Below are 23,321 nucleotides of genomic sequence, written 5' to 3' on the forward strand. Positions count from 1 at the left end.
AGTGCTGCCCTATATCCCCTGAGAAAAGCTACAGAACCAACTCTATATATAACTTGCGTGCTATTTTCTCTTTTTTAAATCAGGGTGGCGGGAGGACAAAACTCTGAATTTCAAAATATTTTGGGACCCAAAGCTTCCAGATAAGAATTACAAACCTATATCATGTGACAGATTTTAATTGCTTAGAAATAAAGTGTGAAGGTAACTTTAAAGATATATCTTCGTACTGAGGTAAATGGAGTTTATTTTTAATATTTAGAAATTCTATTATTTCACCCCTCTCTGGTGGTACAGCGGGTTGTAGTGCTGCACTGCGAAGCTATGCCACGCCGTGTCAGTTTCAGGGCAAGTTTGATCCCCACCCTGGAGGTGATCCACCAGGCGCCGCAGACCGTTCTGCCTGCTGCTCCAGTCAACATTGTACTTGGTGGATGTACCTGTTCTGCTCCCTCTGTTTCTGGTGAATCCTTTCACCACCCCTGCACCTGAACCCCAGGACTGCATGCATAAATAAATAAATAAATCTTAAAAAAAATAGGCATAACAAAAAAGAAATTCTGTTATTTCTAGCTCAGAAACAAACATTATCCAATAAAGAAAGTGTACAAATCAAAGCATGGGGAATACTGATATATTCCATTTTGTTTGACTTGCTAGTACCGTCCTTGAGTGTTACATTCATCTCTCCCCAAGCACAGGCTCAGTGTTAAGCACTGGGAGAAGTTAAGCTGATAGTTACAAGAACAATGAGAAGTGGGAAGGAAGTGGGAAAAGATCAGAATGCTGTATGAGTGCTTTCTATGCCCCAGATACTATGTCAATCCCCTTACAGATGTATTTCTAATTTTACCTTGCTATGCAAGTCCATCCCCCCCCGCTCCCCCAGTTCACAATCCAGATCAGCATGAAATACATCATGCATGGTTTACTTGCACTCCTAAAATGTGTCAGGCACTGTCCTGGGATCTGGAATCTGGATCAACAAAGGAAAGTGCTGGGGGAGTCCACTCAGATAAAAACCAAAAAAAAAAAAAAAAAAAGCAAATTCAGCCATTCAGCCAGTTAAAGGCTTGACAAAACCATCATGAAGTAATGTAATAGAGATTATTTGTGTGAAAGCAAGCATGGTTTGTTCAGCAAAGGTGTCTTTGAAGAAGTGCCATTGAGCTTATGTGTGTCTGTGGCTGTGTGTGTGTGTGTGTGTGTGTGTGATATAATGTTTAACAAAATGAAAGAACTAATACTAACTACCAAAAGAACATTAGAACTTAAATGATTCAAAACTGTAGGTAATTCCAAAATAGAAATCATTTTAGAATGATATGGGCAGAAAAGACATCCTCCAATTAAAGGCAGGTAGAACTTGAATAAAAAGAAACCTTCTGGGCCCTCCCTCTTGGTGCAATGGGTTAGGACCCAGCACTGCAAGCTAGCCACAGCCATTTCAGTGCAAGTTCGATCCCTGGCCCAGGTGATCCACATGGTGTGGCAGACCTCTTCTAACCCACCCACTGCATCCCTCAGCAGTGTACTTAGTCGGCCTGTTCTGCTGTCCACTCTGTCTCGGGTGAATCCTTTCACCACCCCTCTGCACCTCTGGCCTGTACCCCAGTTCTGTATGCATAAATAAATAAATCTTTAAAAAAAAAGATGAAACCCTCCAATTCCTGGCAGATGCATGCAGGGATGGCTGCTAGCTATGAGTCCACTAATCCAATGTTCTGAGCACGGGGGCAAAGTGCTTCAATAGTGGTCTGCACACTGTCTGCCACATTTAAATCTAAATATCCACTCGGTTGTTCCAGGGTTTTCAAAGTCTAGGGCATATCAGAATCACCCAGAGAGATTGCTAAAATATAGATTGCTGGGCCTTGGCCCAGAATTTCAGATTCAATAAGTTGGAATGAGACAAAAATTTGCATTTCTAACAAGTTTGCATGTGATGCTGATACTCGTGACCAAGGAAACACTGTGGTCTCTGTACCTATATTTTCTCCTTACTTTTTAGATTGTACAAATATACAAATAAAAAAATACAGTGAAGCAATATAAACCTGCTCAGTGATTTGTAGGGTGTGCTTTCAAAATCTGGTTGCATGATATTCATTCTTATAAAACCACTTGAAAATCCTTTGTATGTGTGCACCTATATGTGAATCTTTGTTGTTTTGAATACCTAATTGTTTTGTACCTGTGAATTTACCAAAACTGTTTAACATATACAACCATTAACTATTCTTCACTATCACTCATTTGAAAAAGAAAATTAATTCAGCCAATAGATATTAAGACTTCTCCTAATCACTTGTGTAATTGCAATTGAATCAATAGCTAACTGCAAACACATGAAAAAGTTTATCATCTCTGAAATCCCTTTTATCAACTCCCCCAGTGAACCCTCAAGTTAAGGCTATTCTTTATGTTCTCACACTGAAACTTCATTTTGGGATGTGCCCATAAAGAAAACAAACAGTACCCCCTCAATTCACTGCTAAATAAACAAATCTGGCAGGTTCTTTAATTAACTCATAACCCAGCAGGCAGAATTGACTGGCATCAGAGCAAGGTCTTCTGGGAAATTCAGTCAGTCAGGTAGCAAATCAGGCTTTTATTTATTTATTTATTTATTTAAAAACAACCAGAATGACAAGGTATACTGCTGTGGGGGAGCAGTGAATGAAACAGAAGAGATCTGCTGTGCCAGGTGGGTCACCTCCCTGGCCAGGGATCGAACTCAACCTGAAGTGGCTGTGGCTAGTTTCATAGTGCTGTGCTTAATCTGTGCACCATCAAGGAGGGCCCCAAGCCAGGCTCTTTAAGTGAGACAAAATGAAGTCAGGAAAATCACCTAGGTTAGAATTAGGTTCCACTGGGGGCAAAATCACCTGCTTTAGAGACTATTTGATCTTGTTCAGCAGCTGCTGGGTACAATAACTCATTAGAATTCTTTACTTAAGAAGGTTCCTTGCTTAAGACAGTCTTTATCAAAGACTTTCCATCTTCTTCATGAAATCACCAGTTCAGGCACTTCTAGATAACTGAAATTTCTCACTCTCCCTTAAATCTTGTAGAGTTCCTTTGTCTTTCATATATACTTGTCCATTTCTAAACTTCATCAGTCAACTACCTCATTTGTTTTGCTCTTCTTTGCCAATCAGCTCCCTGACCACTTTAGAGATTGGTGCTCATCTTTAACTCTTCAATGCTATGTTCTTTTACCACTTCTTGGTAGACTGGCATGGAAGCCAAAGTGGTGAGTGGGAAGGAAGCTACAAGAATGCATCTTAGTGCTAAAGAAAATGGAAAGAGTTGGGAAGCTGCAGAAAGTTACAGGTCCTAACAAGAGCCTCTATAGAAATAACTCAGTATAACAACCAAATGATGTTGGGCTCAAGAAATATCATTTGGCCTTGGGCAAAATTACTTAACTTCTCTGAGTTTGCTTTACTTCTGTTGTCTCTGAAACAGTAAATACTCTCTACCTTCCAGTATAATGAAGAGTAGGAATAAAATGCACATTCAACCACTGTAGAGCGCCTAAAACAGTAAACACTCCATTGGCGGCAACCTGCAACTACATTGTTGTGATTATTAGGCCATCACCACTAAAGTGTACTGGATCTGGGCATAGAACTAAATGCCCCTGTCATTCTTTTCATCATTCCAAAAACAAGAAGAAATTTAGGCCTCTTGAACTACTAGTGAAGCATGGTAACCTGGGAAAAGCAGCCTGGGGGCCTTACTAATGAACTCTTGCTCAGCTCTTAGTATGCAACTTAGTCCTGCTATGAATCTTGCTTCAGGTGAGAACACGTACTGCCATGATGCAGAATGGACCTGGGGAGGGCGTCCCAGGACTACTGACACTTTACTCACTCCATAGTATGCAATTACACAACTCCCCTGTTGGTACGTAGCCACGTTATAGCTGACCACATTGTACAGTTGCCAATGTAAACCCACTCGGAACCTGGTAGAAACGAAAAGTGTATATAAGACCTGACTTCCTACCAATGGGGCTCAATCTCTGGCTGCAACTCCACTGAGTCAGCACTGGTGCAATTAAACCTGCTTCTTATTAGCTTTTGGTCTCCTATTTTCCTTTGTGCCATATTACACTAGCACTAATGAAAATTAAGGGTTAATATTACAACAAACATTCTGGGTCTAAATACAATTTAACATTCTAAACTATGCTGACTAAACCAATAACTGATGTCACATAGTCATTCAAGTAAATTGATATCATTTGGAAAAGATGATGCTTATTTACATGAAAAATGTGGAAAAGCTAATTTATTAAGACAGGAAACAGATCAGTGATTGCCTTAGGCTGAGACTGGGCTGTGAATGGACCCCAGATAATTGGGGGATAATAAGAGTGCTCAAATGTGTATTGTGGTCATAATTGTAAAAATCTAAAAATGTATTAAAAATCATTTTACTATACATGCACATTGGCTGAATTTTATGCCATGTAAATTGTATTTCAATAAAGTTGTTTAAAAAAATCTGTCAGTCATTCCTGCACTACAAGACACATTTCAAAATAAACTAGTATTTTTATGTTTATTTAAAACTTTCCATTATCAGTGCATCACTATGACTGTCAAGAACTTGTCTGAGACCATTAATGCATGCCTCCCAGGCTAAGAGGGCTGTTACCACAGCTTTCACCCACAATCACATTGTTTTTACAAAGGCATCTTGAAATATAGTATTGAAGTCATTAACAGAAAGCATTTATAAGCTAAAGTTATGTCCTGCATCCGAAGACTTCTCAGCCTCAACAGCAAATAATCAATTTGGGAATGAATGGTTTTCAAATAGAAATCCATTATCAGTGCATCACTTGTATATAGACATTTCAGGAAATGGAAAGGTGTTTATTTTACCATAAATATTTCTGATATATTAAAATCATGTCAACAAACAGCGGCTCTTTAAAAATGCAAGGTATTCCAGAGCAGTAGAGTCATATGTAGATCATAGGCGCATTTTCCCTATATGGTAACAGCATATTAAAATCATTACTCTGATTTCACACAAATACTTGTGCAAAGAATGACCATCAAATGGTCTTCCTGTCTTCAGAGCACAAATTTTTCTCTAGCATATTACTACAACTATTTTCACTTTGATTTTTAACATAATTAAAACATAAAGCACACAGTTCAAAGTGGGTCAATCTATTCTTGACTTCTCTGTATACTGGTAAGTACTCATTGAATGAAAATAAATATTATTATGGAACTTTCAGCTTGCTTATGTTTTCCCTTTTTTGCCTACTATTAACCCACACAGAAGTCATATAGGATTCTTGCTGTCACTCAGTCTTCCTCTGACTCAGACATATTAAAGCCAAGTTGGATTGTGCTGGGCTCTGTTTTAGGATCTTATCATGGAAAACCTTTGCACCATATGCTTTTCAGTTAGGTTGATGATTACTTTACAGTTCAGTGATAGAACTTGGTTTAATGAAATTAATAAAAAATAGTAATATATATTGATGACCCCAACAGTTTACACTTTATTTATGGAGCCAAAGTATGCTTTAGACCTAGTACAGAAGGGCTGATCTCTAATCATGGCATGTGTTACGATCCTCATTTATTAAAAGAAACTGGAAGCTCTTTAAGATTCACTGTTCCAAATATAGTAAAAGGTAAGGTAGCAAATGAATCAGAGCTCATGCATTTGTCCAAGGTATATGCTGAGCTCTGAGATTACTTTCTTGTATTTTCTACAAATTAATGCATCGGTAACCCACAGGTTTCTTTTCTCGGGGTTATCCTTCAGTTTGTTGATACTGCAGAGTGTGGCTAGGGGGATGACTTGAATCGGATGTTCTACTCCATTTATACTGCTGTCACTTAAAACCTGTGGGATTAGGGTTGTATTACCTCACCTCTCAGATCCTTAATTATGTCTCCAGTAAAGTGAAGATGATCTGCCCACTTTATTCACTCAGATGTTGTGAGTCATAAATTAGATCACACATACATTCATTTTTCTAGCCAATGAGTATAAATAGTTTTTCAATTCTTACTTTTATCAGATACAATATATACAAGTGAATTTGCACTCAGGTCTTCCAGAAAAATAACCTATCACAAAAGCCTATGATCAGATGAAAAGTTTTTTTTTTTTTTTTCCTTTCTTTTCTTGGATTGGGTGTTCTCAGGTTCTGTTCTGACTAGGAGACAATCTGCCACACAAAGTTTTCCCTACTTTAAATTGGTGAATGTTAAAGGAAGTACCTAATAAAATCGTATGGTATCACTTAACTTGATGGTCTCCACCAGATAGTAATATTAAGATCTATGAATTTTGGGATGGTCAAAATTAACAACCTGTATTATAAAACTGACAAGATTTTGTTAGTGAGAGTTCTGAGTGCATTCATAAAAGAATTTACAAAGATTCTCCTGCCTTTCTATTAATTCCATACTTGTATTTCTGAGCAATCAACCCATGTACTTTTCAAGGTAAGCTAAGTTATGAAATTTTATGTTGCAAGCTTGAGATGAAATATTTACTTTAGAGGGACGACAAGTATGCTTCCTTAGAAATATAATATAGAATCACAGATTATTCAAACTTGAAGGTATTTTTCAAGATTATGTAACCATCTTTACAGACAAAAAATCAGAATGCCTTCAGACACCGGGCAAATAACGCAAACAAGGGGCAGAAACTAGATAAAGATAATATAAGGTGGGGCCCTCCCTGGTGGCAGAGTGGCTTAAAGCACAGCACTAAGAAACTAAAGCCACTTCAGCATGAGTTCGATCCCCACATGGTGCGGCAGACCCCTCCTGACCCGCCAGCTGCTCCCCTCAGCAGTGTACTTGGTCAGTTAGTTGACTTGTTCTGCTCCCCACTCTGTCTCTGGTGAATCCTCTCACCACTCTTGCACCTCTGGCCTGTATGCATAAATAAATAAATCTTTTTTTAAAAAAAAAGATAATATGGAGTGCCATAAGGTGTGAGAAACTTGGGGAGCACAGAGAATACCACAAATGCATGCTAAAACTTCTAAGTTCAAAAGTTTGTACAACACTATTCCAGCCCACCCAACCATGTTTCCAAGCTCTTCTGAGACCAATGATATCAGTTTCACTTTTATTTTTTTCATATAAAAGATTAAATATCTCATATATCATCCTCACATTCCAATGACACAACATGGAACAAAAAATACACTTTTTATTTTCATGGGCCCTACCATCTTCCAGAGGAAGATAGCAACCATGTCATCAGCAACATATCAAAATTCAAATTTCAATGAACATGAAAAAGACAAAAGAAAAAAAAAACACAAACACATCACTACAAACATCTTCTATAATGAAGGAAATGACTTTAGCCCAGACAAAATGGGCCCTATTTAAACTGCAAAAGCTCCTCAAAGATAGTGTCTTTTTCAAAATAAGTTCTAATGGTGCAAATTTTCAGGAAATAAATAAGTTGGGAATGGGATATAGAGCTACATAACATACCCCTTACCCTAGAATAATGGTTTAAGAAATATTTGGCAAATGACCAAACAAACGTTTAAAGAAATAACTGAAAATTCATCTGTGGAATATGTTTATTAATTACTAGAATAAAAGTGTTGGATATACTTTTTCAACAATAGTATATTAAATTAAGATGCTATCATCTAGGGAAAAATAAATTAGCAAATAAACCATTGGTAAATTAAGGGTCCACTTATTTCAAATGAGAATTTGACTAAGAACAAACACAAGCTACTGGACATTTTTTAAACAAAAATATATACAAATACGGATTATGAGATGGGAAAGACTGTACATATGACACAGGAAACAAAAATACCTTAGACATAAGCAGCTGCTAACAATTTGATGATAGAAGAAGTACAGGATTACAGTAAGAACTACTTTGATACAAGATGTGCTAGTCTCTGAAAGAGAATGTATACATGGTCACCATGGTTATATGGTATGTTATAAAATCTCAAAGAGCTGCACTTTAAATAAATGAATGTACAAAATGATGTAAAAATAAACTGTTATAAAAAAATTAGCTTACCAAAAATTAAGAGACAATAATAGATCTATAGCTATTAAAATAACAATCAGGAAATACTGTGAACAACTTCATGTTAATAAACTTTGCTGAAAAATAAATAAATAAATGAGTGAATGAATGAATGAATGAATGAATGAATAAAATTAAATAAGAAACAGAACAGTGCTAAAAAGAAGCTGTTTCATCAGTCAGCTAAGCAACGTGACACCCAGGGAACAGCAGAGGCTCTGGAGTCTCTTACCCATGCCTTTGAGTACTTCAACCCATTATTTTGTCCAAGTTGCTTAATGTTGCTGTATATTTCATTCTCTTCAGTTAAAAAACAATGGGGTGATCATAGTACCTACTTTGTCAAATTACCGTGATAATTAGATGATAGAATAATATGTAAAGCATATAATAAAACATATTTTAGTAATCATCATCACTCACTATTAAAGATAAGGCTAAAAATATTAATAACTGCCTTCACTTTATAAAGGATGTATGAGAAGATGAAAAAATAACATTCTCTGTGTCAAAGAAAAAAAATGAAGGAGGAAAAAAGTGAGCTTCCTTTGACCAAGAGTTTCTATTTTACATTCATCCCCCATAATGCTGAAGCAATGAACTAAACGATAAGTTTGAAAACTAGTAACAGGAATCTAGAAGGGGGAGAGGTACCCTACCATGGATGATTTAAAAGCTCACGAGTAAGGGTTCACCTAGATAATATTTGATAATCTCTAAGCTCATCTCACAGATAAAGTCACAATTACCATGAGAAACAAATGTATACTTGAGTTATTTTCCATCCATCTCACTGACAGTAACCCTCAGGAATGGCGATGATAGAGCACTGCTGTGTGATGATGGATATACTTTACACAGCAAAGGATTTCAGTGGTAGGAGCAAAAGATAAGAACAGCTATGGCAAGAAGGTCTGCTGAGAAAGGTAACCTCCTCCGTGACATTAGTATTTTGTTTGAGAATTTAAAATGATGACAAATTCCACTTAATTCACAAGTGTGCATAACTTACATTGGTATCTTCACCAAAATAATTCAATACTAGTTCTTATGATTGCTTCATTTTGAGAGTACAAAAGAATAACTCTGGATGGTTTAAAATACCATGATTACATTACAGATAGAATATAACTTTTGATGAAAATAATAGGATACTCTTCAACTATCAAAACCTCCTTATAATTATTCAGAAACCTGTAAACAAATACTCAACACTCCTCTATAATGTTTCTAAGTGCCTGAATACTCCATTTCTGGAGGCTTTTTCTCTTTATTCAATCTTTCAAAGGTCACAGACTAGAGTCTTTGTCTCTCAAACCCCCCACAATTTTTAGCCTAGGTATTTCCCAATAAATTCTAAAAGAGAGGGAAATAAACATCTCAATTCTTAGGCAAAGCAGCAAGAAAGCAGACTAGATAAATTAGTGAAGTATATATAGAGGTGACAAGAAGTTAATAAAAATGCTCTGTAAACAGCAGGCTTAAAATTGTATCTAGCTACCATTTCTTTTCATGAAAACTGTTTCAAAGTAGTATCTATGTAGCTTTCTGTCATTTAGTACATGAATAAGGAATTTTTCAGTTCTTGTTTCTATTTTCCAACAAGAGAATGAAGGCATCCATACTAAGTAACACTGAAACATCTGGAAGGCAAAGTCAGACAGATTATAATTTTTCATGTCATATTTTCCTTTTATGAAGAACAACAATAAATCTGAAGTGCTATTTTGAAGAAAAGTGACTATTTCATGATTAAGGCTACCACTATAATTTTTAAAGCCACAGTACTGCTTCTTTCCGTCTTTCCAGATTTATAACAAGAAAAACATTACTCATATAAATGCATGATGTCACTAAGATCACATTTGTAGAAAGTGCTAAATGAATGCTAGAAACTTAGAGCAAGTTTTTTCATTTTGCGCTGTTGTGCCATACCATATTGGGGGGAAAATATTTTCCTCTAATAATTCAGAATCAGAAAGTTCTGTTAAGTCCAGGCTAAAGCCTACTCTTACTTTTCCAAGATAAGTACTTACTTATACAGCTTACTTATCTGTCTGTAGGCTTACTTTCTTATATTTTGGCACCCTCCACAAGTCCCCAGGAAGAGGGTAGAAAGAGAAACTGGAATGAAGACTGGGGTTCACATCACCTTTCATGACCCACAATGCATGTGGGGGGACGTCTAGATTTTATTCCACTGCATCTTTTCTCTTCTCCCACTGCCATCATGAGTTGCCCTCACGTATTTACACACTGGTACTTGTCACTTGCAAGTGTGTGGCATTACTCTGGAAGGGATATGGTAACCCTGAATGAAACCACCAAAAATTTTAGTCATCTTTTCTACCTCCCCATAATTTTATTCAGTCACGTGATTTCGGCAAAGTGTGTCTTACTAAAGTGGAAGTGTAGGTTTGTGCTAACTTGTACAGTATGTTATCAACCACAGTCAGGCTTGACAGGACAGAATGGTCAAACCACACTCCAGTCCATCAGAAATAACAATGCCAGAGGGGCAAAATCAAAATTCCCATCTTTCTTTCTTATCATGACAATCTTTTTATTTTTTGCTTTCCTCTCTCAGATGTACCTGAGAAGCACTGTCAAAACCACAATTTATTGCTAGAGCTGGACCATTAAAATGTTACACAATATGTCCAGGAAGGAGATGATTTTCCCTCACATTATCTCATTATTTCTTGGTACCGATCTGGTGAAAGCTTGATATTATCATAATACAACTGTTTCAGAAACTAGCAAAAGTATTGTGCTTAACTAAGGTGTATTTGTCATCACTGACATTTAATATAATTAACTAAATTAACTGACGGGCTGATACTATAATTACTTCATGTTCAAAGAAATGTAATACTACTTCAAAGAGCAGGTATGGTTTAGCAGAGAATAAAACTGAACACTGGAAGGTCAATAGCATTAGATGTGCTTTTTGACATATATTAATAATTTAAGGTATTGAGGCATTAGTTTGGCCTATTCACCTCTATACAGAAATCAATAAAACTGCATTTGGCTTAAACAGTTCTGGTGTGGTTTAACTGCTGTTTGTGATCTTTAGACAGGCAAAGATAGTTAACATTATAATTAACATTATTTTATATCTGATACAAGTGAAAGTTCTACCTGTTGGCACTAAATTGTCACTAATTTTCTGTCCTAGACTGATCTCCAACCTTTATCTTAGAATATAAAACTCTAAGACAGATCTTTTCCCAGTGTCCTACCACCAGGTCATGCCCATTATTCTTCTAACTGCTAAGCCACATAAGTGAATACATGGATTTGTTCATGTTTCTTTACAGTTGTTAATTCCTTTTATCCTCCCCACTTAGGTCCAATAGCCAAATGAATGACAAAAAGCTGGGTTCATAATGAAAGTGTTTACTTTCCTTATGATTAACTCTCTTGGGTCCTTAATGTCCCCAATCCTCTGGCCAACTTTATTACAGCCACTCTGCTTTAACATGCTATCTGTCAGCTGAATACATTTTCATACTTTAGAAGGCGGGGATAAGAGACAAGAAAGCTTTTTACTGATTCCCATTTAAGAAGATTATTTTACCAAAAAGTATTTGCAATTATATTAGCTATTTTCATCACTTATATTAAGTGCTATATTGGCTGATCCTCACCTGAGAAGATAATGATTAAATTACAAATGTAAATAGGCTCCTATCAAAGACAATTAGGAACACCTTGAGGAGTTTTTAATATCCCTACACAGGAAGGAGGGCAAGAAAGAGCCACAGAGAGTTGGCAATGGGGGCAGCAGTGAGGTTGTGACCGTGGAGTTTAAGGACTCATATGTCCCCTGGAAGCCTTCTTGAGGGACACAGAGTCCTATTGCAGGCGTCTCTTCTCAGACGTCTTCTCTGCCGTCAGTGCCCAGGTCTATTCACTTGAACCAAACTGTCTGGAAAGGGAGCCGAGAGTTTGATGTGCTTGCTCTGCTTTCTCTGAAGCCTCCTTGGAAAGTACTCCTCAGCCTGAGCTCAGACTGTTTGCCTTAAAAGGATAAAATATCTGTAGGAAAAAAACTGGAGCTGGCTGCAGAGACATCACATACCAGAAGGAGAGGAGCTACAAGTGAGTTCTCTTCCAAAGGGGGGCTCAGCATTGTTCTACCTTCCTATATTTTGCATTTCATAGAAGCATCTGGGACCCACAGAAACAGGACTAAATGAAGCAGCTGCCTCCAGTGAGGGCAGAAAACAAACTTGGGGTGATAGCTGATTCTAATGTGTGTCATATTTGAATAGAGGCCAGAACTCATGGGTGGCAGGAAAGAGGAAACGTCCTTACCGACTGAACAGAACAGCTGCCACCTTTTGTGTATGCCAAGTCCAGATGCAGGTAACCCCAGAGATCACAGCGCAACACACAGGTCCAGATGCTACAGGGGCTGGAGGCTGGAGCTGGAGCCTGCACTGCAAGCAGAGAGTTTGGGGGAGTGGGCAAAGGGCCCAAGGAAAGTGCTTTCCCCAAGAAAGAGAACTCAAGTCATGGGTTACTGAAGACACTCTCAACCCTGGCTGTGTACTAGAATCTCCTGACCACCTAAAAGAACATTCTGACACCTCAGGTCCACCACAGGACAATTAAATCAGAATCTCTGGAGGAGAAACCAAAAGAAGATAATTTTTAAAATTCTCAAAATGATGAGAATTGACAGCCAGAATTGAGAATCAATGGGTTAATAGAGTACTGATTACTTATTTGGAAGAGTAAGTCACAAAATATGAAATAATACACAGCTTCAATTTGGTGCAAAAAAGAAACCCAACATGATTGCTTTTGTAAGCTCTGATGGTTTGACGGTTTTAGCCAAGAGAAACATGCAGTGATTTCAATGATACGCTATACCATGGTCCTTTATTGTGATTAAACATATGCACAAAGGTGTACATACCTTATTGTCTTATGAAAGTGGTCTTGAGTTTTGCTTTACGTGGGGTTACCTAGGAAATCTTTAAAAAGTACTGAAACCTGGCTTCCACCCACAGCCATTCAGATTCTAATCCCCCTGCGGTACAACCTAGGCTCCCAAGATGACTCTAATGTACAACAAGGTCCAGAAACTACTGTTGTATCTTATTTTTTCCACTACTCCAAAAGTACTTCTGCTTCCTATTTAATTATTGGTGAAAAGATACTCCCCTGGCAATAGCCTGCACATTATTCATTAGATGGGTGGGGAGGGGGGGGAGCAAAAGAGCCTTGTGGCTAAGGAAAACTGCTCTGGATTTCACTTTCAGATTCAGCCTTGTATTAAGTTGTGATGGGGCAAGTTATTTAGCTTCTCTGCGCTTCAGGGTCCTATTACTTCAGTGCTATCAAGTGGGGGTAACATGAAATCTTCCTGCCAGGGTTGTTGGAGTAGTAATAGTCAGAATCTAAGGGCAACACAGAATATAATGTCTGACACAAAATAAGGGCATAATAAATTGTGAGGCCTTCTGATCATGACAGGCGCTCTCATTCAGACCCATGATTTTACAAACAGCAATGCATCAACGGCACTCCTCCTCTGTGCTATGGACTACACAAAGGCCTCTAGACTCAGATTAAGGGACACTTCAGCAGGGTAATAGGGGACATTCAAAACAAACACTGGTTGAAAGGGAATGGTCTTAATAATTTTCTGCTGAACTCCCAGTATAGTTCCCATGCCTGGAGGAGACAGACTTCACCATCCTCCAATGTGGGCTGTCTTCCATCCATCTCTTGGGCTGTCTTCACCCAAAAATACCCTCCTGATTGCCAATCCTGTTTTGGCCTCATTCCCTATTTACTCACCCACAAAAGTCCTTTACTCTTTTCTCACTACAAGCCTTAACGATGCTCTTCTCCGTTTGCCCTTCCTGTCCCTCTGACACATCTCTTCTTCCCACTCTGCTCTCCTGCTTTTCATATTAATAACTATGATTATAAAATCCATTCCAAAACAAGACACTTTTGAGAGTATACTATTAGTCCCACCTTTTGGGAAACATCTGTTTTATATAGTTGCAGTTTTTGTGCTCTTGTTTATATTTACTTGACAGTTTTGGAGGGAGAACATTCCTCTGCTCTCACAGACAAAATTATACTTAGAGAGATCAAGCAGGCTGCACATATTGAACTTCTCAGAAAATAAATTTTAAGAAGATGCACAAGAACACAATCATTTAGAAGATGGTGAGGGAACAGTGGAACTGGTGTCAGAGGGTGGGCGCAAGTAAGCAGGAAGGGCTGTTAGAGGGGTGGCAAACAGCACCAGCTCAACAATTCAGATTAGGATTCAAAGTGCCACAGATGTGATTGCATAATAAGCTGTTGAGCATACTAGTAAGTGCTGCTTTTAGCATGTGCTTATTTATCATATTGTCTTGCATTTTCTACACTGGGAGGGTTCAAGCTGAAAGGTCTGGAGTACCAGCAAGAGGCCCAGTTCCCTGAGATAGGCAGCAGCACCTTTGGTAGAGATGGCAGAAAGAGCAGCAGCCTGGTGTTCCAATCTGGTTGCTAGGATACCATAGAGACCCTCCATTGCTAGGCAGACTGGAAAAAAAAATGTGTCCATATGCCTTATAACCTGCAAACAGCAACAAGAGAAATATGCTCTGTTTTCTTCTACACTCTCCCAGGAGGAACCCAAATCTAACTCTCTAGTGAAATAACTAGTGGGAGCGTGGAACAGTAGAGCAAGGAAGCTGGTCATCATATTCTCAGGCAGTCGCTAGAATTATTCTATTTAAAGGCTGGTCAGTATTTTTATTTAAGCCCATTTTAGGGGTATGCAACTCGACTATGCTTCAAAATATCCTAAAAGGGTTCCAGTACCCTGGATTCATACATTTTTAATAGGACTTCCATGCAATTTTATTGCATAGACCATCACGTCAAATTAGCAACCAAACTTACATTAGAAAGTCTATCCGGATAACATTAAGTTGGAATTTAACATTCCAACAAAAACAAAAAAAGATAAATTTCAAAAACTAGCATCAGGATCAATTCTCATCTCTGCCCCATTCACCTAGGTATGTGAGGAATCTACAATGGTAGTCTGTGGCATGAAATTGGATTATTTTCAATGAGAACACTCTAGAGTGGAAAAAAAATGTTTTCTTTAAAAGTTTTAATCATCTGCTGCTTGGCTGCATTCAGTACATTTACCTACTTATGGTTATTATCAGGACAATATTAGGTTATTATCCTGGTGGAGGTGAAAGATTAGATCACATTCAGAGACTGAGAGCTTTACCAATTGGGTTAATACTCAGTATAAAGCAGGCAGACACACACACACACACACACACACACACACACCACAATTCTGACTTCTAAAGCCAAGCAGAAATGCTCTCATGCCCTATCAACCACTTCATAATATAGAAACAGACTTTCATTCTCTGCTCTAAATATGCTTTTCCTCCAGTCCAACCAGTTTTCTGTTGCAGCCACCAGTTGCTGTCACTCCTTAGATGTGTCGTCTGCTTTCTTTTACTCTCTTGTCCTTTGTTGATGGTCCTCCCTATTCCCATCCCACTTCCTCTCATCCCATCACCACTCACCTAAAGCATAGCTATCTTCCAAATATTTACTTTAAATGCGTCCACTTCCACAGGGGTTTCTGATACTATAACACTAAAGCAGCTCTATTCTATGTTGCAAACTGTCTCAGGTACCTCCTTCGTGACTTACATTACTCTTACTTTCTAGAACATCTACTTATGCAATATTATTAACCATATTAACTCCTTGATGGCAAGTCTTAATTATCTCTTGCTTCAAATACCAAAGATAGCTCGCACATGTAAGACATTCAATAAAAGTATTGAGCTAAGTTGTAGGGCACATTTTTAATGTAACAGTTGCTTTTGAAGAAATCTATGTTTGAAGATTATGTCATCTATGAGAGCAGTAGAATTCTAAAATTCCCTCAACTTCCTAAGGAAATTAAACATACCATCTTTAGGAGATTCCATTTCTCTCAAGGTGTACAAGTATCATGTCTTAAAAGATCAGATGAGATCTTTTTTAAAATCAATGCCTCCATAAAAATTAGGAAATATATTCCTTTTCATCCTTTCATCCTCAACTCTTCCAAAACTACATAACCAAGAGGTGAAACAGAATAAGTCATCACATTCTCTGAAATCCTCTGAGGAGAAAAGCAGTAACGTAACAATCCTAAGATGTGCTACCAACTTTTGATAAGAAATCAAGTCTACACAGCCCAACTAAAATGACTTAGAACCCTGTGGCAGGAAAATGGAGAGGATTTGAGGGAAAAGGTTCAGTTAAAAACACCAGAGACAGAATGCTCTAATATATCAGAGTCCATTTTCAGATGTTAAATATCATGAAATTACTTTTAAAGTCCATTGAGTCTGTTCTATGTACATAATCAACAGGTTTCCTATCTCGTATAATGGGTATTATGATACAATTTTCATTTTTCAAAGCCTATAGTTTACATTCTCAAGTAGTTATTAGTTAGCAACTTAACTTAGATTACAACTTGTAAATCAGTTCTTTGCTTTGTGATGATAATGAAAAGGGGCTGAAAGGGGGCTTAAAAATCTGTACATGTGTGAAAGAGACACACACAAACACTCCCCATGTCAGCAATGCAGCAGAAGTATCCTAGCTATATGCTGGAATCTGATAGAACCTTTCCTATAATTCTCAGGCTAAAGGGAACATTCTAAGTCAAAATATTAGGACAGTTTATGTGAATACATTAATTTACATTTTACATGTTTCTAAACAGTCAAAATTCCTAAAATTCTTTTTTTTTTAATTTATAATCCTCAGAATCAACCTTAATAAGCTAAAAGTAGACATACATTTTGCATGATCAGACAATTGAGCAGAATATTAATTGGACATTTACATACATGTAATGGAAAGAGAATTGAAAACATGAATGTAACTCTGAAGTTAATTTAGACTATTTAGATGATTTCTATTTAATTTGAATTTATAGTAATCTTTAAGCCTAATAAAGATGACTAAATTTAAGTTGCACTAAAAATGAAATATAAAGACATAAACACTTGTTGCCAGTAGGTCTGTGTGATCAAACTGTTTATAGGGAAATTAATTGAAGTTCAAAAAAAAAAGTCTTCTTTGGTTTGTCAGGTTTTCCTGATTCTTTATGGAACTATCTTGTGCAATCATTCAAATGGCATAAGGTATAATCACTTTGCAAACAATATACTCCTCTCTTTCTTAGGAAAGGTACAATCAACCACTTAAGCCAATTTTATCCTAGTTTTCTTTATGTAAGTGTGAAAAATGAACAGATGTTTTTCCAAAATTATTTAAGCTTGGAAGACATCCTATAATTTTCTTCAATATAATCCTTCAGAATCACCAAAACCATGATGGCGATACCTCAATAGCTAACTTCTTTAAGTACAAATTATTAAATAAATATCAGAACACACAGCATTGCTTAATAAAATGTTTATTATAACAGAATGTTGTGATTTATATCCCACACTAATTTCTTTTTCTCTTACAGGCTTTTTAAAAAGTCAAGTTATTCTACATGTCAAGTACTAGGAGGCTTCTTAAACTTACCACATTCTACAGTTCATTCCCTACTGCCTTAATTCCTTTAGATCTTCTCTGATAGAATGTTTAGCTGGAGTTATCAGCTGGCATGATCATGCTTCATTATAAAACCCATTAAAATGCTCTTTTTATAAAAAGCAGAGTTTGCTCTGTGTTACTCCAAAATCCTGCAGATACTAAAATGAGATCCTAAAAACGCTTAAAGATGCAGAGAACTGTCTTCGAGTTATTTTTTCATTATGCAAAACTTGGCCCAAGAGAGATGGCCATGTATCTCGTTAGCTAAAACAGGCAAGCATGTCAAGACTGCAAATTAATTTACCAGACAATCTTGAAGTGAATTCAGATCACTTGAGTTTTCCTAAGCAGATCTAAATCTACTGAACTATAGAGACAATTCAGCGAGGTCAGAATCACAGAAATGCTTACCTATTGTCTCTTCCCCATGCTCTCACAGAAGTACAAACTCCTTTTAGAAGTAAGCCTGTGTGAGGAACAGCAAATACTCTACGAGAACCAACAAGTACATGCCCAAATCAAAGTTTTCAAAAGTACAGTTAGTATACACTCACAAGCTCACGGAAATCAAATACAAACAAAAGGAGCATTTACTCAAGATTCCAAAGAACCTTGTATTATTATATAACATCTAGCCAATGTAATGTAGCAAGGAATAGAGTTAAAAAAAAAATCCTTCCAATTTATCAATCATATCACTATCTCTTAATTAAAAGCATCTTTATTTGGGTGCTCTACTTTATTTTATATTAACCTCATGTTTCTGCCACTTTACTATCTGAGTAAAGCGGTGTGTAACAAGCACAACAATTTAGGACTCTGAGTTGAGTAGTGTATAGCAAGTTTCATTCAATTTTCCCACCCAAGTTATGAAGCCCACTGACATCAGAACTACACAGTTCTCTCCAATACTAGAACAATACCAGAATGGTTGCATCAGAAGCCAGAAGTAAGGCAAACAATGTGTCTACATTGTCAATGACGATAAGCTTACTTCTGGATATCTGACCCAGGTGCCATCAGTAACATTATGCAAGTTTCTTAAGCTAAAATAGCAGTACTGTCCCACAGATGTTATATATATATTTTAAAATCAACAGATCAGGCTTCCATTTGTAAATTGTAAATGTCATCCAATTCGGGAAATTCAAAAAAAAAAAAAAAACTTCCCTTTTGCATGCGTATTTGCTTATTTTTTGACACTTTGATGATGACAGAACATCAGGTTTGAAGGGTACCAGCGAGAATCGCCAGCATGTAGAGCAATCCGGGAGAGCCACAAAAGCATTAGAAAGTAAGGGTGATAACAGACGCATTTCATTTCAAGTCTGATGAGCCCGCATTTAGGATTTTCCAGCTGGCAGGTTTACCAAGGCATTAGGGAAATGGGGCTTACAGACACGCGCGCGCGCGCGTACACGCGCGAACACACACACACACACACACACACACACACACACACTGCCGGACACACACCTGGGGAGTGTTGCAACTCTATACTGTAGGTGGTACATATGAATGTATATGGATATCTACATTTTTAAAAAACAAAATAGCTTGACATATGACAAAGACAGGAGGCGACATAGGTGCAGCGAGTCTGGCTCTCAGAAACGTGCACAGCCCCACAAGAAGTGCCCATTAAAATGAAACATTTCTGAGGATGGAGACAGACATGGCAAGCGGGAGGGGCGGGGGCCAACAGACAATACAGAGACCCGCAGCTCCCCACCGACAGGGTACTACATGGACCCGGCGCGGAACCCTGCTTACTGTGGGCTCTTGGGGTAGAAGGGCAGGGTCACATGGCTGAGATCTTGGATGTCGAAGGCGGTGGGCTCGGCGGAGATCGCCTGCCGCTTGGTTCGCGGCTCGCCCTGCAAGGTGCTCGCGCTCTGCTTCTGCGCCTGTTGGGTGGCGGGTCGGATCACCGAGCGGTACTTGTCCAGCTCGTTCTGCAGTTTCTGGATCAGTTCGTCCTTCTGATCCAACTCCAGCTCCAGCTCGTCAATGAGAGCATCCCGCTGCCTCAGCTCCTCGATCTTCTCCTGGAGCGCATACTGTAAATCCCTCAGGGTGCCCATGCTCCTCCGGGCTGCCGGGGGCTCCTTCCTACGGCTGCTCCGCGTCTTGGGGCTTCCTCCCCTCTCTGATCAACTTTCCCCAAAGTCGCCGCTGCCTCCCGAGTGCAAAAGCTTCCTACTTGAGACCAAAGCCAGCCCTGGCTTCTGAGCATGCCCAGTCCGCCGGCTCCAGCCACAGAGTTTCAGTGCAGATTCCACTTCTCAGGGCTGAGAGGCTGAGTGTGGGGATGAGCAAAACAGCAGGTCCAACCCCTGATTCAACCTGAAAGGCGGTGGGCACCGCGGGGCTGGGAAGAGCCGCGAGGCGATGTGACAGGGGAGTGGGACAAGGAGACTTGGACCGGGGCTCGGAGGCGGCGGCTGCTGTGCAGGGTCACTCGCGATGGGCACCAGAGGAAGCCGGCGTGTGTGGGGGGAGCCTGATAAACCTCTGGGGCGCGCGGGGGATCTGCAAGGCGGAGCGAGGCGGGAGCACTACTTTGGGGGTGGGAAGGTGGGAGCGAGAGGACAAGGAGGACCCGCGCAAACTGGGGAGGCGTAAGCGGGCTCCAGAGCCTACCCTTCTCAGGAGGTTAGGCTACAATCCTGGCAACCGAGAAGAGCAAAGCGGACGCTGCTTCCTGAAGGCTCTGAGTTCTGGAGGAATTTTCACCACCAGCCTCACCAAGAAAGGCTCCTGAACCGAGGGCCGAGTTCGCCCTTTCACTACGCCACCTCTCACACAGGGAGCACCTCACACAGGTGGCTGACGCTTGAAAAGAAACTTGCCCTTCAGCAGACCAGAGCCAATCGTTGCCCAAGCAGGATTTCCCATACATCCATCCTTTTCCATTCCCCTTTAAAGGAAGGGGCTTTTCCCCTTCGCACTGCCTTCTCAGAATTACTCCTTTCTGCTCCTTCGCAAATCTGATTAATGGACTCTTTTAAGGGCAAAGGCCATAATGATTTGGGCCCAAGAGGACTGCTTAGAGACTGCATTATCCTTAGCACTTGATCTCGCGTCTGTGGGAATAGTTACAGATGGACCTTGTTCATCATTGCTGATTGGTGTGAGTGGTGATGTGGAGAGGAAGGGGATTCATTGCTGAGCGCCACAAAGTTCAAGTTGAAATTGAACCATTCCTTTAAAATATTAAAGCCGAAGCTGTCAGAGCTATATATTTCCACTTGGATGGCAGAAGATACCTGGCACAAATCAGCTAAGGAAACTAGCTGAGCTGTATTATACTATATTGTACATTATACGACCCCACATTTACCTACCCCCATCCCTGCCCACTCAATATTTCCTAAAATGATGACAACAATTAGGTAGCACATTTTTCAATTGAAGAGTAGTTCTCCCATCATCAGAAGACCTTTTTTAGAATCCCCAAGTATTTGCTTAATATTTATCTAAAATCCTAATATTTATCCACATTGTCGCCAACCCATCCACTTTTATAGCATCTTAATTAGCAAACTTTTAATACTATGCTTGGGAGCCCCAAGTTTTTGTCCTCAATGTACTATTTGGCCATTTGTTAGCATTAAAACAAAATAAAATTCAATTAAAATGGAATTGCAATTCAGAACTAGTCACTATCTAACTTCCAAGGATACATACACCAACCTCAAAAAGACTTGCTCACTTTCACTTTTAAATATGTTTTCCATCTCGGCTAAGAGTGAGTGTTATTAGAGAGGGACAGAGACAGAGAACAGATATGAGGTATCCAAAGACATGTTAACAAACTGATTCCAGGTGTTATTAGAAGTATAAATAACACTCTTAAACAATATGCCACTCAGATAGTTATCTAATTCTTTAGTATATATACAAGACAATTTATTCCAACACAAATATTTTTGGACGTGCATTTACTTCAGACTGCAAATATGGTGAATAATTTCCAAAATGTTTTCATTTGGAGTAAATGACAGTAGCAAATAATAGTTCCAAATTTTTGTTGTCATAATTAAAATAAACCAACTGGAAGTACTTCGGCTTCAAAAAAACTGACTATTCTAAAAGGGTTTCCGTGACATTTCCTTTCTCCCAGGCAAAAGGCCAGATTCTTATCTTACTTAACTTATGGGAATTCTTTAATTCCATGGGAAAATGTTGAAAACTAAATTACTTTTTTTTCCTATAGACCTATTGTAAGGGTCCATGAAACCAAGAGTTTGTATTTAAAAATCTATCAAAAACAATGAATAGGGGACATCAGTAGGCCACTTTTAAGCAGGGCTGTGTTTTTAAGGTTCATTTGAGGTTTAAATGTTGAGGTTACTTAATGTTTTGAGCAGTCTGAAAAATTTTTCCTCATTTGTAGAAAGCCTGTCCACATATACAAAGGAAAATAGAAACTAAACATTTCCCCCAAAAGTAGCACTGCTACCAAAATCATGCAAATATTTTTAACAAAATAAGGTTTTGTTTTTTTTTTACTTTACACTTTGTAAATATTTTCATTATCATATCTACATTCAATCATGGCATGCGGTCATGTTACACTTTTATTTTAAATCAAATTCCTGTGCTACAACATATATTACATGATGATTTTGCTATGAGAGTCTAAAAGCTGTTGTAACAAATGCAAAGGATACAAACTGCTGAAATGATAGTGACTAGTGCAATTGACTTACACTATAATGGCTGATCAAAGAATGAAAATATGTTTGGCTATTTTAACCTTATTTTGGAAAAAATAAATAAATTTGCCCTACAACTTTTGTGATTCTATATGAAAATACAGAGAACTCTAAGCTTTTCCCTCTAATCTCAAAAATTCAAATAGATACTTGAATTAAGATTTTCCACAATGTTGTTGACCAATTGCTTAGATCTAAAGTGACCTTGTTATTTCTCTCAATCTTTTCAGTGTTTCCAATTTTTTTTTTCTAATTTACATTTGGAACTCGTTTGGTAATTACTGGAAATAAATTTATGTGAGGAATCAAGATCCTGCAATTACATCTCAACAGATAAATTTTATCATAATTTTTTACTATATGACTAAATTACTAGATCAAAGATCAGACACAAATCTAGTTTCTGTTCATAAGGAAGTAGTTACCCCAAGTCTGATGGAGTTGATTACAATGGCATAAAAACAGTTCTCCACCACATATTTGGATAAGGTCTTGATGCTAGATGTTAAGAACCAGACAATGAAATTTTAATTTTACTCTTGAATTCTACAGTCAACTCATAAACTGTGTTCAGTGGTCTTATCTTTATCATAGTTTTAGTAGAAGCAAAAATCTATAGTAGTCAAACCAAATGATAGCATGTTGTTACTCCTAATTCAACCCCCAAGATTGATAATAAATACAACTTCCTTAATGGGATCTCTATATCATTTGATGAGAACATCAAAAATGCATAATATGCTTTTTTAAAAAAAAGTCTATGGAATGTATCATCCTTCACTAAAAACATAATTAGCCTCAAATGAACTGTAATGATTTGGTCAATCTATTGTCCTGAGGATGTAGGAGATCTTGGAAGAGTGCTATTTTTTAAATTTTCTACTGCCATTGTGTGTGTGTGTGTGTGTAGATATATATATATATATA

The 23,321-nt window shown here is 38.1% G+C and overlaps 1 protein-coding gene across 3 annotated transcripts in view; it reads right to left on the reverse strand.

The window, feature by feature from the left end:
- The window catches only part of PRKG1 (protein kinase, cGMP-dependent, type I), a 1,208,869-nt gene that overhangs the window by 1,106,466 nt on the left and 79,082 nt on the right, over positions 1–23,321 (reverse strand). The window contains exon 1 of one of the 3 annotated variants that reach the window (XM_004680887.2): positions 19,447–19,850. The exons of the other annotated variants lie outside the window; for them this stretch is intronic. Coding sequence (XP_004680944.1) covers positions 19,447–19,757 — 311 coding nt within the window. The 5' untranslated portion in view covers positions 19,758–19,850. Of the gene's footprint in view, positions 1–19,446; positions 19,851–23,321 lie in introns of those variants that run through there. 3 annotated transcript variants of the gene reach the window in all.

This window comes from Condylura cristata, unplaced genomic scaffold, assembly GCF_000260355.1.
Source record: "Condylura cristata isolate star-nosed mole 26May11 unplaced genomic scaffold, ConCri1.0 scaffold00011, whole genome shotgun sequence".
In the NCBI taxonomy this organism is placed as follows: Eukaryota; Metazoa; Chordata; class Mammalia; order Eulipotyphla; family Talpidae; genus Condylura; species Condylura cristata.